The sequence below is a fragment of the Leptodactylus fuscus genome, chromosome 6, assembly GCF_031893055.1.
Source record: "Leptodactylus fuscus isolate aLepFus1 chromosome 6, aLepFus1.hap2, whole genome shotgun sequence".
Taxonomy (NCBI): Eukaryota; Metazoa; Chordata; class Amphibia; order Anura; family Leptodactylidae; genus Leptodactylus; species Leptodactylus fuscus.
The window spans coordinates 142,011,336-142,027,341 of record NC_134270.1 but is presented as its reverse complement, the minus strand read 5'-3'; the positions used below and the strand labels follow the sequence as shown (position 1 = coordinate 142,027,341).

The 16,006-nt window shown below is 44.0% G+C and overlaps 2 protein-coding genes across 2 annotated transcripts; one reads left to right on the top strand and one right to left on the bottom strand.

The window, feature by feature from the left end:
- Window positions 1–962: 962 nt before the first annotated feature.
- ZSWIM1 (zinc finger SWIM-type containing 1) lies at window positions 963–4,143 on the top strand. The gene is made up of 2 exons (XM_075278771.1): window positions 963–1,051; window positions 2,619–4,143. The coding sequence occupies exon 2, from the start codon at window positions 2,656–2,658 to the stop codon at window positions 4,075–4,077; it is 1,422 nt and encodes a 473-aa protein (XP_075134872.1). The 5' UTR covers window positions 963–1,051; window positions 2,619–2,655; the 3' UTR covers window positions 4,078–4,143.
- Window positions 4,144–5,963: 1,820 nt separating this feature from the next.
- On the bottom strand, window positions 5,964–11,360 carry NEURL2 (neuralized E3 ubiquitin protein ligase 2). The gene is made up of 2 exons (XM_075278770.1): window positions 10,642–11,360; window positions 5,964–8,022 (listed from the first exon to the last, which is right to left on the bottom strand). Exons 1-2 carry the CDS (start codon window positions 11,348–11,350, stop codon window positions 7,907–7,909), a joined length of 825 nt encoding a protein of 274 aa, XP_075134871.1. The 5' UTR covers window positions 11,351–11,360; the 3' UTR covers window positions 5,964–7,906.
- Window positions 11,361–16,006: the final 4,646 nt, after the last annotated feature.

The window sequence follows — 16,006 nt, the reverse complement described above, 5'->3', positions numbered from 1 at the left end:
GAGACGGACACGGATCAGCCAGAGGAGGAGGAGGCGGTAAAATACTAAGCACATGTTATGCGGAATTCGCACTTGCGCCGCTGTCTGCCCTTTGGGTTTCCGTCCTAATCCCTGGAAAAACTGTATAGGGGATGGCTTGCTGGCGGTCAGTTTAAAAACACATCCATTTGAGTGGGATTATAAAGCAAACCGCTGGTGTCTGTATGCAGCCTCTCCGTGGGGAAACCGTTTTTTTTTTGTTTTTTTTTTGGTGGGGGGGGGGTTGCACAGACACAAAGTCCTGCACGTCCAGCAAGCCGTCCCCTATGCAGTTTTTCCTTTTTCCAGGGATTAGGACAGAAACCCAAAGGTTGGTCAGCGGCACAAGTGTGAACGCCGCCTAATTGGGGCCAGGCCTTATTATGAATCAGACATGTTCTCCGCTGGGTCGTACGCCATTGCTATAAACCTCATGTATGGTGAATGGTCCACAGAGTCACGTAGGAAACAGAGCGTGGCACCATACATGTCACCGCTATATGTGTGTATATGGGTCTGTGCATATATATATATATATATATATATATATATATATATATATATATATATATCTGTATACAGATGTATACGTGTATAAAATCTGAGGGTGAGATGGTTTCCCTCCATTTCTATTGCTATTATTTATACATGAGCCTGGTTCCAGGACCCTCCCTATACAAACTCCACTTAGGCCTGTGAGGTGACTAGAATGGTGCAGTTGTTCTCCACACTGTGACCCCATTCTCGTCACCTCACTAGATCAATAATGGAGTTACTGGCAGGAGGACCTCCCACTGAGTCCAGAGGTGGCGCTGTGAGTGGCCCCTCCACAGAGGTCTAGCTGTACACAGGTTTCTATCGTTTACTACCTGCTCCTATTAGTCCTCGCTCTCTCCTCAGCAGCCTGATCACGTGATAATGACGTCACCCGCCCCTCGCGCCTGACTGTATACAGTGGTAGTCACGGACGCTGATGCTGGGTAAGCCGGAAGTGCGGAGCTTCCTGTTTATATGAAGAGGCGCTGAGCGCTAGGTGAGGTATATACACGTGTAGTGTGTAGTATATGGCTGTACAATGGGGAGTATACTGGTGCAGCTAGCGGCTACGGCTCTCACTGCTTCATGTGATAAGCAAATGTGGAGCAGGCAGCACTGCACCGCAATAACGGCCCCATAGGTGACAATAGTAATATGAGCACTGCCAGCGAGCTGGAGCCATGCTGCTGGGGAAGGGGGTGGGGGGAGGTGTAATATATGTGTGTATATACACACACACTCCTATTATGTGTATGTATGTATGTGTATATATAGATCATGTTCAATGATCTATATATGATCATAATGACAGGACTTGTTTCATATATATATATATATAATAACAGACGTCACATAACAGCATTAAATGGGGGCCATTCACATTACCATGGTAACGACCATCAAAATATTAGTTTTGTCCATTTTCACAAATCCCTCCGCACACTCAAATATACAGGGGATCCATGAAACCGGGTGCAAAACAGTCATGAACAATGTATGTTTTTCACTGTCGTTTTGCACCTCAGTTGTGTGAATGTAGCCTAACCCCTCGTTCACTTCTGCGTTTGGGGAGTTCGCATGGGGTTCCCCCTGAACAGGATACCAAACGCATTGGCAAGCGGTGTGCAGTGAAAGCACATGGACCCCATAGACTATAATGGGGTCCGTGAGCTCTCCGCGTGCTGCCTGCACGAATCATGCGGACAGGAAAGTAGATCCCAAAGTACTTTTCTATCCGCATGTTCCGTGGGGGGGTCCGTGTAGTTTCTGCTCAGTTTCCGCACGAGACATGCGGAGAGAAAAGTCCTGAAAGCGGTAAGACAGTAAGGATGGCCGGCGGAGCATGTGCTTTATGCTAGGCCTGAACCCGAAGTGGCCGAGCCTGCATTCCCAGAAGATCTGTGCTTAGTTCTACAAGATGGTGGGAACAATCTCCCTGCTGAGTCGCTTCAGAAACTGTCTGCAAGTACCGAGAAGAACTGATGGAAAGCAAAGGTAAGGGCGGGTTCACATCTGCGCCCCAGTCTCCACTTTTAGGTCTCTGTCTTCTGCCAACAGGAGATGGAAACCTGGCAGACAGTGTCCACCCGTGAGTGTTTTGTGGTCTTCACGGCAAAACCTTTTTTTTTTTATTTTTACCAGACACAAAGTCCTGCATGTCCGACTTTGTGTCCTGTTTAAAAAAAAAAAAAAAAAAAGTTTCGCCGCGGAGTCCACAAGACGCTGGTTTCCGTCTCCAGTCCAGTTTCTCGGGGGGAAGACGGAGACCGGGGTGCAGATGTGAACCCGCCCTTACCCTAACCATTGATGAGATTTAGATTATTCTTTTCTTTGCACATATATATATATATATATATATATACACACACACACACATATAATCTCACTGGTGCAGGTCCTTGTCCTGTTTATGGCAGTACAGAATGACATAATGTGTCTCTCGTCACCAGATGTCTCACCATTGATAAAACATCCCTGTAACCAATAGGAATTAAAACTGATTTCATAGAATCAATTAGATCCTCTGGATTTACATTGTTTTTTTGTTTTTTTTTTTACTCTAGTGTTTTCAAGCACCGAGATCTAAACCTCTGTGACACCATGGGCACGAGTCCTGAGTTTTTGCAAAAGCTTCTGACTATAGACGCCAATGCTAGAGTGGTTTGCCAAGTCAACAAGACATTAAGTATCGATTATGTCAGTCTCCAGACCAGCGCCATGAGTGAAGTGTTTAGCAAGTTCCCTGAAGTCTTATTGATGATCCGCTCCCACAATATTGAACAAAGAGCTCTGTACACTTTCTTGGCAGATGGGCCACGTGTTGGAGCACCGTACGATATCACCAGAATGGTCCACGTAGCTATACCTACTGATGAGTCCCCAGAGGGACTTGCACGCATGTTCAAGCTTATAAAAGAAATAAACCCCCAATGGCCTTTAATCCAAGTATTTTTGGTGGATCCTGGTTTTACGGAAATCAATTCTATCTATCAGGCTTTTCCATCTGTTGAAGTGGCCATTTCTGCTGCCCATATCTACAGCCACATCAAAAGTTGCATCCATGAGCTCTTCTTACCCGACAAGGCACAGCACCTCCTTATTCGAGCTCTGAAGAATACAGGGTGCTCCGCCACAGAGAGTAATCTGAAGAACATGTACAAGATGCTGCTGCTGTTTGTGAATATCAAAATGTTACTTCGGATCAATCCAGAGTGGCTTCTACAGGACCGGATCTGGGCCCTGCACCGCTGGAGATCTTGGAACGATTGCTCTTGCTATTTCGATATGGTAGAAAGTCTGAGCCAGGGGTTGAAAACTGTCTTTAACATATCAATTTGTTTGACAAGAACCATGAGTGGTTTAATTTCATACATCATAGAGCAAACTGAAGGGAAGAGCCAGCCAGAAGCTCGGGCCTGTAGCCTTGAAGAATTGGCAATAATAAAGTGCAAAGCTGAGGCATTCAAACGAATAAAAGAGGAAGCCCCGGTGGACCCTGAGCCTGCGGCATCAATATGTGAGTCGCTAAACAAGATCTGTAACCCTGCGGCCTTTGAACTTTGTCAGAATGAACTAGACGTGACCCAAAAATCAGTAGAACTTATAGGGACCAAAGGAGATAAAACTTGTGTTCAGATCCTTGAGAACCCATGCATGGTTACTAATGGGAAACCTAAGACTTGTACCTGTGGCTTTTATCAAAGCACCGAGATTCCTTGTCGCCATATCCTGGCCGTGCTCCATGCCAATGAGGAGCTGCTACAGCCAGATATGCTTCACCCGCTGTGGCAGAAGCAGCCTGAAGGAACGGATTACATCTTCCCTGTATCTGCGGACAAATTGGAAATCCTAAAGACCAGCAAGAACCATGTTTCAGATAAACATCTACTGGTTAACTCCGTGACAAGCCAGCTATCGGCGCTGTTAGCGGAGTGTAGTGAGGAGAACTTTCAGAGACGTTATAAAACTCTGAGGGAACTGGCAGATGTCTGGATTGGGCCCTATGAGCAAGTGAAGCTTTAGGATGGGGCCTCCTCTGTGACCAGGAGCTATGTTTCTGTTACCTGTTTTAGATATGTTGCGTGTTATGCAGAGGAACTCTAGTGTCATTTGGTAAAATGAATGGCTGATAAAAGTCTTTTCCCTAACCCTGCACGTCATCCGTGGTGCATTCATGATCTTAGGTCTCGGCGTTGTGTAAAATCTGCATGGACAGAAGGGAAAAAGTAGAGAAAAATCTATGCATACTAGACCAACTATATTGTCTCTCTGCATATTAAATACATATTATAAAGGCTTTTCCTGGGAAACAAGTATAGTATCCATAGGATAGGGGACAACTTGCAGATCAGCAGGGGTCCGAACACTCTGACCCCCCACTGATCACTTTTGCCCCCCATCATGAATGTAGCGATAGCCTGGTATACCACTCCATTTGTTTCAATGGGAGTGCTGGAGATAGGTGAACTACATGACCTGGCGCTCCCTCTGGAATGAGTAGAGCAGTGCATGCACAGGCCTGACAGCCGCTCCATTCAGCACGGGGTGTGAAGGTTATCCCCTATCCTATGGATCTACATTATTCCATCAACACAGCTGTATTCCTGCAAACTGTACGGCAGCAAGTGGGATCTATAGCCGTATATATGTGCCACCATATGGTGCCCTGCACTGCTGCATATGTGAATGCTTCCCGGGGAGTATAGCTCTGTAATGCCACTTTTTCGGCCAATTCAGATTCACATGGAATCCCAAAGGAAAAAAAATCTTCTGTGCACTGCTCCAGATAACTTGGAGGTTGTATGGAGTCGTGATATAGTCGATAGTAGATATCCTCTTAACTTGGTGCAACCCTTTTTAAAGAAGACCCTTCATGTCCTCAGGCACATGCAGATTTATATACTGTTAGAAAGCTGACTGTGCGCCTTCTAGCGGTATATAAAACTGCATGTGCCCAAGGACATGAAAGGTCCTCTTTAATGGAGTACTGGTCACATGCATGCAATGCTACACCATTCATGTCTATAATTCGGCTATCCTCATCAGCCCCATAGACTTAGGATGTGGTGGGCATACATTCAGTTAGGACCCTTGTACACCTGAGAGGTGGGAGTCCCAGAGGTTAAACACTTATCACCTTTGATGCGGATAGGTGATAACGTGAGTGTCCTGCTGTAACAGGTACTCTCTAATCACATAATCGGAGACTATTTTAGTGCATGTCAGGGATATAGACATACTACAGTAGTGGTTAGTGAGGACAACACTGGTTATGGCAGTACAACAATAGCACTATATGGACCTATGTTGAGATAAACAGATGTGGTAATAGTACCTGTATGAAGTCTGCTCCGTTTCTTCTCTGGTGGTCCTCCGATATCAATAATGATGATGTTAGAAGATGTCATATTTGGAAGTTTGTGAACCCCCACTCCCGCTCTATAGAATGAAGGTTCTGCAGTGCTCACTCAAGGAGCGTTCCTCTTCATCTTGTCTCCGTTTGTACATTACAGCCCCAGAACAATGAATGGCAGACTTCCAACTACAGACTCGGAGAGTGGAAGATCTAGAGGGCGTAGTCTCGGGGCATAGAAACATATTACAAGAAGTTTTAGGGTTAATCCTCAAGTGTTTTAAAGCGATTATTCAAGATTTTAAAAAATGACTGCATTCTTCCAGGAACCGATAGGTTGTGTATGATCTTACAGCTGACATCACGTGTATACAGGCGCAGCACTATTACTGGAAGAAAGCAGCCATGTTTTTTGAATCCTCTTAAAGGGGTCCCTGGCCAATCCTAAGGATAGGCCATCAGTATTACATAGTGGTTAACCCCTTTAATGACTAAAATATTTTTTGTTAGATGAAGCAGAATTTTTTAGGTTTTAATACATTTTTATTCAATTTCCAATTTTGGAACATACAAAAAGAGCCTTTATAGTCATTTCTATAATATTAATAATACTGAAACCTGTGAAAAGTTAATAATCAAAATAACGTTATGGTTACTTATCAATTTCATTGCCTCACATTGTCCACCTTGACTAGGTAATGTAAGTATCACAGCAGAAGCTGATGTAAATCAAATGTATATAGTACTAGAGCGTAAAGTGGTCGTCTGAGCCTGGGATAAAGTGCCGTATACAGCGTCCCCACAGTAATACTGCCATATCTTACATATTGTATTTAGGTCATGTGCTGTATATTCCCCCGCAGCCACTCTGGCGTTCTGATGTCACCGACTCCACCGTGCAACCATGTTCTAAACTGAAGGCGGTATCCCTGGCGGTTTAGTGTGCTGAAAAAAGGTCTAGGGCAGTTTTATAAAGGTGTTAATAGGTATCACTAGTGGTCTAGGGTGGTTGTAGAGGTTATTAGTAATATGTGATGTCTAATGCAGGAGGACCCAACTGTGGATGGCGGAGGTTCAGACCCCTGCTGTCACACTTGCTGGGATGGATCATAGTTAGTATCAGCAGGGATAGGACTATTGTGCTGCCACTATGCTAGTCTATGCTGCCGTGTTGTGATCCATCACCGTGATAGCATAAGGATAAGTCAGGAGAGTTTTCTGTGGGCTCCCTACACCTCCTCTTTGGGAATATGGTTGGCAGAGGAGACCCTAATGGAGTGTTATACTTGGGAGGGGGGAAATGGTCATACGATGCGGAGGCCACTAGTGCATAATATACTGTGTGGGGTGAATTAAGGTGTCATCATACTGTGTGAGGGCACTAAAGAAGCATTATATCGTGTGGGGTCACTAAGGGGGGCGTTATACCATGTGGGGTCAGAGAGTGAATATGATGTTGTGTGGGGGCACTAAGGAGGCTTTATCACTGAGTTTTAGAGGAGGGCACCATTACTATATGTGGGCACAAAGGGACTGGGGGGAGGGGGGTCTTACTAGTCCTGCTCTAGTTAGTAAATACATGGCATACAGTGGGTTTTCACCTCTTCAGGCTTTGTCAGTCTGTCTAAATGTGAACATGTACTGCTTTATGAATATGCTACAGCTACAAAGTATTTTCTATAGTCATGCAGAAAACATGGTTTAAAGGGGAGGTCCAACATGAATTTTTTATTTTATTTTTTTATATGGCTTATACAATAAGGAGCAATACTCGCATCACCAGTTTGCAACCGCGCATGAGCCAACACTTCTCTGGTCTGAGTTTTTGTTTTTCCAGCCTTAGTGATGACCTGTTAACAAGAGACCAGTACTGGCCACAGCGGTAATCCCAGTGATCTGTCCTATCACCAGTACAGCATTCACATGTTCTGGCGACACATCACAGCTAAAACTGGAAGAACAGAGACCAACAGGGCAACCGGGGAAGTCTCGACATCGGCGTGACCAGGAATGGAAAGGTGAATAATGCTTTATGAAACCTTTCATGGGTGGGACGGCCCCTTTGCCCTATAAGTAGTGGTGCTTACTGTGGAGCAAAGGCCAGGGGCACTTGCATAGAGTGACTGGACTATAAGTTGCCTGGTTCTAGTTGTAGTCAGTCCTCCAGTTCAGGTCAGTCAGCAGTGCTATGGCTCAGTTTAGTTGCAGTAGGTAGTCCGTGAAGATCTCAAGTGAATGGGCTGCACAATGCTTGTTCTGTATATAGTAGTCAGCAGAGGTGGGGTGACCCTCGGGCAGTATACATCACACAGCACCGGTTGTACTAGGTAGTCCACAGGTGAATCCTGTCCAGTATGGTGAGGATGCCTTGTATTGGTGGATATCACGTGTTTGGAGGATAGCACCTAAGCATAGAGATGGCAGCACATTTCTGTTTGATTCGGCATAGTTTACATTATGATGCTGTCCCTTATTTGCACTAAAACATTAGTCATCGGATCACTCGTACTTGCAGAAATTCTTTAGTAGCTCCGGTAAATCTAGCCAGTCGATCGCCAGTCTATGGATCACATGCTTCTGGATAACTAGGCGGCACAAGGTCTGCAGGGAAGGAACTGAGAGAAAACATAGTCTCCATTATAATCATCCCCATATATGTCCGCTCAGTAGGGTATTAAAGGGCTTTTTTATCAATTTATGACCTATCTTTAGGTTATCAGTTGAAGATCAGCAGCGGTCCAACACACAGGACCCCCGCAGATCAGCTGTTTGAGGTGGTAAAAGCTATTGCTTCACAAACCATGTGACGTTATATTCATTGGTCACTTGGCCTGTTCACAGCTCAGTCTCATTCAAATAAACGGGGGGCTGAGCTGCAATACCAAGCACTGAGTCTGGGTGTAAGCACCCCTTCCCCCCTCTTCGTTGATCTTCACCTGATGACATATCCTATAGATAAGCTATCAGTTAATAAGCCTAGAAAACCACTTTATAGTAAATGTATATTCTGTTCTGTCCTAAAAAATAGCATGATGGGGTGTTGGATGAGTTTAGAAATAGTGCCACTATTTTCCATAGGCCATGTCTGGTACTGCAGTTTGCAGCATTCACATTTTCTCTCTTTACCTTTTAAGATGTGTAACATGGCCTGTGTGTAGCTATGTTAGGGTGCATTCACACTGAGTAAACGCTAGCTTATTCTGAACGTAAAACACGTTCAGAATAAGCGGCGTCTAAAGCAGCTCCATTCATTTCTATGGGAGCGGGGATACGAGCGCTCCCCATAGAAATGAATGGGCTGCTTCTTTCACTCCGTGCAGTCCCATTGAAGTGAATGGGGAGTGCCGGCGTATACGGCAAGCTCTGCTCATGCCGGAGCGTACACGCCGGCACTCCCCATTCACTTCAATGGGACTGCACGGAGTGAAAGAAGCAGCCCATTCATTTCTATGGGGAGCGCTCGTATCCCCGCTCCCATAGAAATGAATGGAGCTGCTTTAGACGCCGCTTATTCTGAACGTGTTTTACGTTCAGAATAAGCTAGCGTTTACGCAGTGTGAATTCACCCTTACTGTGGTATTATAACACTGATGGCTGTAACAAATCCGTACTTAAGTATAGTATGAACTGTGTGCACACATCTAGCAGATACGACACTACATCAGTGGTTTCCTTCCTCCTTATGGCTGTTTTTGTACAAAAATAAATTCTCCAGTTTAGCTATTATGAAATATGTTCTTGGCTTTTCTTCTACTATGAATGAATATACAGGACCTATATACACATGTAGCAGAGCTAACCGGAACTACTGCAGTGTGAGATCTTCACATAAGATAACAAAAGTCAAGAATCAAGTCATTGGAAAATGTTTCATAGATTTTATGCCTAAGCCTCTGCGTAGCAACATGCAGTGTTTTCCATTAGAGCTTTTCCCTCCCCTATTAAATCTACAGGGAAAATGCTTGTGATTTTGTAGCTAAAATGAACATGTTGCGTTTTTTTTTTTTTCTTTAACAGCTTTCAGGGCTTGTTCACCCGGGGCAAAAGGGGGCGGATTTTGAAGCCGAATCCACGTCAGAATCTGCCCCCTTCCAATAGTGGTTTATGTAGACCGCTAGCTTACTTTTTTTCCGTGAGAGGTTTGTTCCCGCTCATGGGAAAAAAAAGAAACGAGCTGCCCTTTCTTCAGGCGGATTCCACGGCTGAGTCAGTCCCAGCGTCTGCCTGTCGTGGCGGCAGACATATTTTGGTCCTATTCTGAAATGGTTTCCAGCGTTAAAATCAGGACCAAAATAAGCCCCCTTGCCCCATGTGAACTAGGCCTTAGGTTTTGCAATGTGTGGGTGAGATTATATTATGTGATAAGGTATCACAAGTGCGGAAGTTTGCGTTAACTCTTCTACGTGTGTGTGTGTATATATATATATATATTATATAGATATATATACTGGGATAATACTCTTAAGGGATTGTAATAGGATTTATAATGAACTACAGATTGCGGCTATTTATGGAAGCAAACAAGAGTCTGAATTCGGAACCTATAGGAAAGCATAAAAAACAATGTTTTTGGCATAAAAATTATTTTTCAGTTATATAAAGAAGCCCCAATATACAGCGGGTCTATAAATACACACTATATCACACATACAACGTATTATATGTTAGATCTCTTATTATAGACTCACTTATTTACTACTTTAGGGGATTTCTAGGGTTAGAATATTGATGGGCTATCCTCAGGAATATCATATAGTATGGTGTCATAAATACAATAGCTTGTGGCTTTTCTATAGGTTCCTAAGACTATAGGGACTCTTGTTTGCTTCCTTAAAAAGCCACGATCTGCGGTTCATTATAAATCCTATTACAATCCCTTCAGTATATATATATGACCCCCCAAAGAGCTGCGAGACTCTGTAATCTATATACCTTTCTTGTATATGGACACCATAAGTTTGGTAATACATTTCAACCCGTACCTCACAAATCTAGGTCATGTCTGACATTCCTAAAATTACTGGGTAATGAAATCCAAAATAACGTCTCCACCCGTCACCTCAGATCACGAGGGAGAAGAGCGGACTATAGATAGAAATCTCCTGTGTGCTCGTGTAAGTAAGATGTGACAAAGTTCAGGGAAATCTACAGGACAAGAGCTTTGTCTTATTTGGAAATCTTACCCAACCCCCCGTTTCCGAAAGCCCATGCCCACAGCTGAATATGATACATACATCCATATTCTATCTGGATCACTCGGACGCTCTTGGTGGAGGCGAAGACATCAATGACAGCATATAATGGCTGATTGGCTGGAATCCCCCGAGCACTGGCGCCCATATCTTCTCCATTAATGATGATGTGCATATGACGAGTGCCATCTTCCTGGGGCTCATACAGCACCCCAATCCGGCTTCGGCGAGCAGTAGGAGGTAGAATATGAGTTTTGTACAGCTGATCCAGGAAATGACTGAAGCGACCGGGCTTACTACGTGCCATAAGTTTGTCTCGAGGAATTTTAATCTTGCCCACTTTTAGATAAGGATCTGATAGGTCTTCGGCCAAGCTGGATGCGTTTTGTCCTTCGTCTGGTGCCACCCTGTTGTGCTCCCGAGTGATGGCGAATATCCAGCTTTCCCCATAGTTTAGAAGGTCGGGTAGTGAATACTCTGGGACTTTTTTCAAGCTGCGAGGATCTCGGGCCATAAGCCCAACTCTTAGGTGACCGCACCAGCCCAACTCTTTTTCTTCAATTTCCACCAAAAACAGTTGTCCAGGGGCCAGTGGGTCTCGACTGAAGCAGATGCCATTAGCAAAGCTCTCGACTCTGGTAGCCTGGGTACCTGAAGGGTCGAGGCGAATGTTTGTACCATGGACTCGGTGGAAGCATGTAAATGGCTGGCATTGCACGGCCATTGCTGCAGCACAGTGCTCAGATGACATGTCGCCTGAGGCTATTTTTAAAAAGGCTATAGCTTGTTCGGGGGATGTGCGTGGAGACAGCTGCTCGAGGTGTGGTGGAGGCCCATGTAGGGGGTGCAGAGCTGACCAACACCAAGCCCATCTCCTATTACAACTAGTAGTATAGACTTGATCAATACAGCAGATAAGTTGTGTTGTAAGCATCCTGTATCCTGCCACAACCCCCATGTGTGTCCGAATGTACAAGTTTAGCCACTATTCACACTACAGTGCAGCTTTAAAAATCCAAGGGAAAAAGATTCTGGGCATAGTAAATGCAACGTGACGTCAGTAATGAGCTGCTAGGTCACTAGGGGATAACAGGCATCTATGGGGCCCCTTAGCGAAACGTGATGGGGCCCCCATATAGAACTTGGAAAAGTATACAGTTATTTAATTCTCATTTACGCAAGGACAATGCACATAGTGATGTTAGAATACAAGTATAACAGTGATGTCACAGTACAGGGGTAATAAACATTGTGATGTCATAGCACAGAGAAAATATAGTAATATCACAGTATAGCAAAAATGCATACAGCGATGTCACAGTACAGAGATAATACACACAGTGATGTCACAGTACAGGGATAATACACACAGTGATGTCACAGTACAGGGATAATACACACAGTGATGTCACAGTACAGAGATAATACACACAGTGATGTCACAGTACAGAGATAATACACACAGTGATGTCACAGTACAGGGATAATACACACAGTGATGTCACAGTACAGAGATAATACACAGTGATGTCACAGTACAGGGATAATACACACAGTGATGTCACAGTACAGGGATAATACACACAGTGATGTCACAGTACAGAGATAATACACACAGTGATGTCACAGTACAGAGATAATACACACAATGATGTCACAGTACAGGGATAATACACACAGTGATGTCACAGTACAGGGATAATACACACAGTGATGTCATAGTACAGGGATAATACACACAGTGATGTCACAGTACAGAGATAATACACACAGTGATGTCACAGTACAGAATACACACAGTGATGTCATAGTACAGGGATAATACACACAGTGATGTCACAGTACAGGGATAATACACACAGTGATGTCACAGTACAGGGATAATACACACAGTGATGTCACAGTACAGAGATAATACACACAGTGATGTCACAGTACAGAGATAATACACACAGTGATGTCACAGTACAGAGATAATACACACAATGATGTCACAGTACAGGGATAATACACACAGTGATGTCACAGTACAGGGATAATACACACAGTGATGTCATAGTACAGGGATAATACACACAGTGATGTCACAGTACAGGGATAATACACACAGTGATGTCACAGTACAGAGATAATACACACAGTGATGTCACAGTACAGAGATAATACACACAGTGATGTCACAGTACAAGGATAATACACACAGTGATGTCACAGTACAGAGATAATACACACAGTGATGTCACAGTACAGGGATAATGCACACAGTGATGTCACAGTACAGGGATAATACACAGTGATGTCACAGTACAGGGATAATACACAGTGATGTCACAGTACAGGGATAATACACACAGTGATGTCACAGTACAGGGATAATATACACAGTGATGTCACAGTACAGAGATAATACGCACAGTGATGTCACAGTACAGAGATAATACACACAGTGAGGTCACAGTACAGGGATAATACACACAGTGATGTCACAGTACAGGGATAATACACACAGTGATGTCACAGTACAGAGATAATACACACAGTGATGTCACAGTACAGAATACACACAGTGATGTCACAGTACAGGGATAATACACACAGTGATGTCACAGTACAGGGATAATACACACTGATGTCATAGTACAGGGATAATACACACAGTGATGTCATAGTACAGGGATAATACACACAGTGATGTCACAGTACAGGGATAATACACACAGTGATGTCACAGTACAGGGATAATACACACAGTGATGTCACAGTACAGAGATAATACACACAGTGATGTCACAGTACAGAGATAATACACACAGTGATGTCACAGTACAGGGATAATACACACAGTGATGTCACAGTACAGGGATAATACACAGTGATGTCACAGTACAGAGATAATACACACAGTGATGTCACAGTACAGGGATAATACACAGTGATGTCACAGTACAGAGATAATACACACAGTGATGTCACAGTACAGGGATAATACACAGTGATGTCACAGTACAGAGATAATACACACAGTGATGTCACAGTACAGAGATAATACACACAGTGATGTCACAGTACAAGGATAATACACACAGTGATGTCACAGTACAGAGATAATACACACAGTGATGTCACAGTACAGGGATAATGCACACAGTGATGTCACAGTACAGGGATAATACACAGTGATGTCACAGTACAGGGATAATACACAGTGATGTCACAGTACAGGGATAATACACACAGTGATGTCACAGTACAGGGATAATATACACAGTGATGTCACAGTACAGAGATAATACGCACAGTGATGTCACAGTACAGAGATAATACACACAGTGAGGTCACAGTACAGGGATAATACACACAGTGATGTCACAGTACAGGGATAATACACACAGTGATGTCACAGTACAGAGATAATACACACAGTGATGTCACAGTACAGAATACACACAGTGATGTCACAGTACAGGGATAATACACGCAGTGATGTCACAGTACAGGGATAATACACACTGATGTCATAGTACAGGGATAATACACACAGTGATGTCATAGTACAGGGATAATACACACAGTGATGTCACAGTACAGGGATAATACACACAGTGATGTCACAGTACAGGGATAATACACACAGTGATGTCACAGTACAGAGATAATACACACAGTGATGTCACAGTACAGAGATAATACACACAGTGATGTCACAGTACAGGGATAATACACACAGTGATGTCACAGTACAGGGATAATACACAGTGATGTCACAGTACAGAGATAATACACACAGTGATGTCACAGTACAGGGATAATACACACAGTGATGTCACAGTACAGAGATAATACACACAGTGATGTCACAGTACAGAGATAATACACACAGTGATGTCACAGTACAAGGATAATACACACAGTGATGTCACAGTACAGGGATAATATACACAGTGATGTCACAGTACAGGGATAATATACACAGTGATGTCACAGTACAGGGGCACAGTGCAGAGATGCCAACCTTGGAGAGCCATTCACAAATGGAAGATAACAGTAAAAGTAGGAGCTTCCTTTTGCAGGGGTGCCTTCTTTATAGTCAACCTTAGACCCAAATAATAGTAAATCTAAATAAAATAAACAATTGCGCTGTTTTTCTTCAAGCCATTTAGGGAGCGTTCACATTACCGTCGGTGTCCGACATGTAGTGTCCGATCCTAGTGTCCGCTCAAAATCTGTCACGGACACTAGGAACGGACACTAGATGTGTCCGTGACACCTGTCATTCACTTGAATGGGCATCGGGTGCGTTCTTTTGCACTCCGTGCCCGTCCTTCCCTGCATGCAGGGTTCTTCTGTCCGCTTGAGAAGTTGGACATCTTCTCTTGCGGACAGGGAAGGACGGGCACGGAGTGCAAAAGAACGCACCCGATGCCCATTCAAGTGAATGACAGGTGTCACGGACACATCTAGTGTCCGCTCCTAGTGTCCGTGACAGATCTTGAGCGGACACTAGGAGCGGACACTACATGTCGGACACCGACGGTAGTGTGAACGCCCCCTTAGAGATCAATATATTAAGTATTGTTTTCATTTTATTGTGTGTTGTAGCTATTAGGGGTGCAGTGGTATCAGTCGCTACCAAGCCCTGGACCCTCAGAGGGCCCCAAAGGTCCCTCTGCCACATAAAATATACCACTATTCTAAATGGCAAAGGGTAAGCAGGGGCCCCATTACAGATTCTGCATTGGGGGCCATGAGATTCAAGGTGCGGCTATGGAGGTGATTGACTTGCACCAGGAATGGTTTTCAGCTCTCCTATTTAGTAATAACTCATATACCCATTAAATTATTCTGAAGCAACAAGCCATTATTTTGTGCTGTTCCTCTATTACTCCCCCTGTAAATGTATGAACAAATTGTCCAATGGGTGTTACCATTCCCCCTATCAATGGGGTGTATCCCTGCACAGTCTGAAATTGTCCAATCACGGCTGCTATTCTATTGCGTAATGTCGAGTAATCCATTTACATTTCCAGGAGGAGTAACAGAGGAACAGTGCAATGCAAGGCTCTGATGAGACATGCTCCTGTATTACACACATGCCTATCATGCCTGCAGGGGTTAAATACTTATATTCAGTTATTGAAGTTATTTTTTCACCACAACTGGAGTTTTCTCCTTCATGTGAAAGGAAATGACTATACAATTACTAATAGTGCAATTTCCTGGTGCTGTAAATGGCTTTCCACTCTAGACAACGGGATGTTTGGCCAGTGCCGCCCCCTCTACCTGGTAAGACCCCCACATTACACCCCTCCCTCTCAGTCTGACCAATCCCCTCGCAAAGCATCTCGGGAGTTGTAGTTCTTCCAGCCCGCGCAGAGACACGTGACCTCCTGCCACGGGTATAGATCAC

Bases quoted from the DNA above. Each gene is read 5' to 3' on its own strand.
- ZSWIM1 (XM_075278771.1), top strand. From the start codon at position 2,656: ATGGGCACGAGTCCTGAGTTTTTGCAAAAGCTTCTGACTATAGACGCC.
- NEURL2 (XM_075278770.1), bottom strand. From the start codon at position 11,350: ATGTCATCTGAGCACTGTGCTGCAGCAATGGCCGTGCAATGCCAGCCA. The intron at 8,023-10,641 runs GTATGTATCATA...GTTTTCTCTCAG, and splicing joins GATCCAGATAGAATATGGAT to TTCCTTCCCTGCAGACCTTG.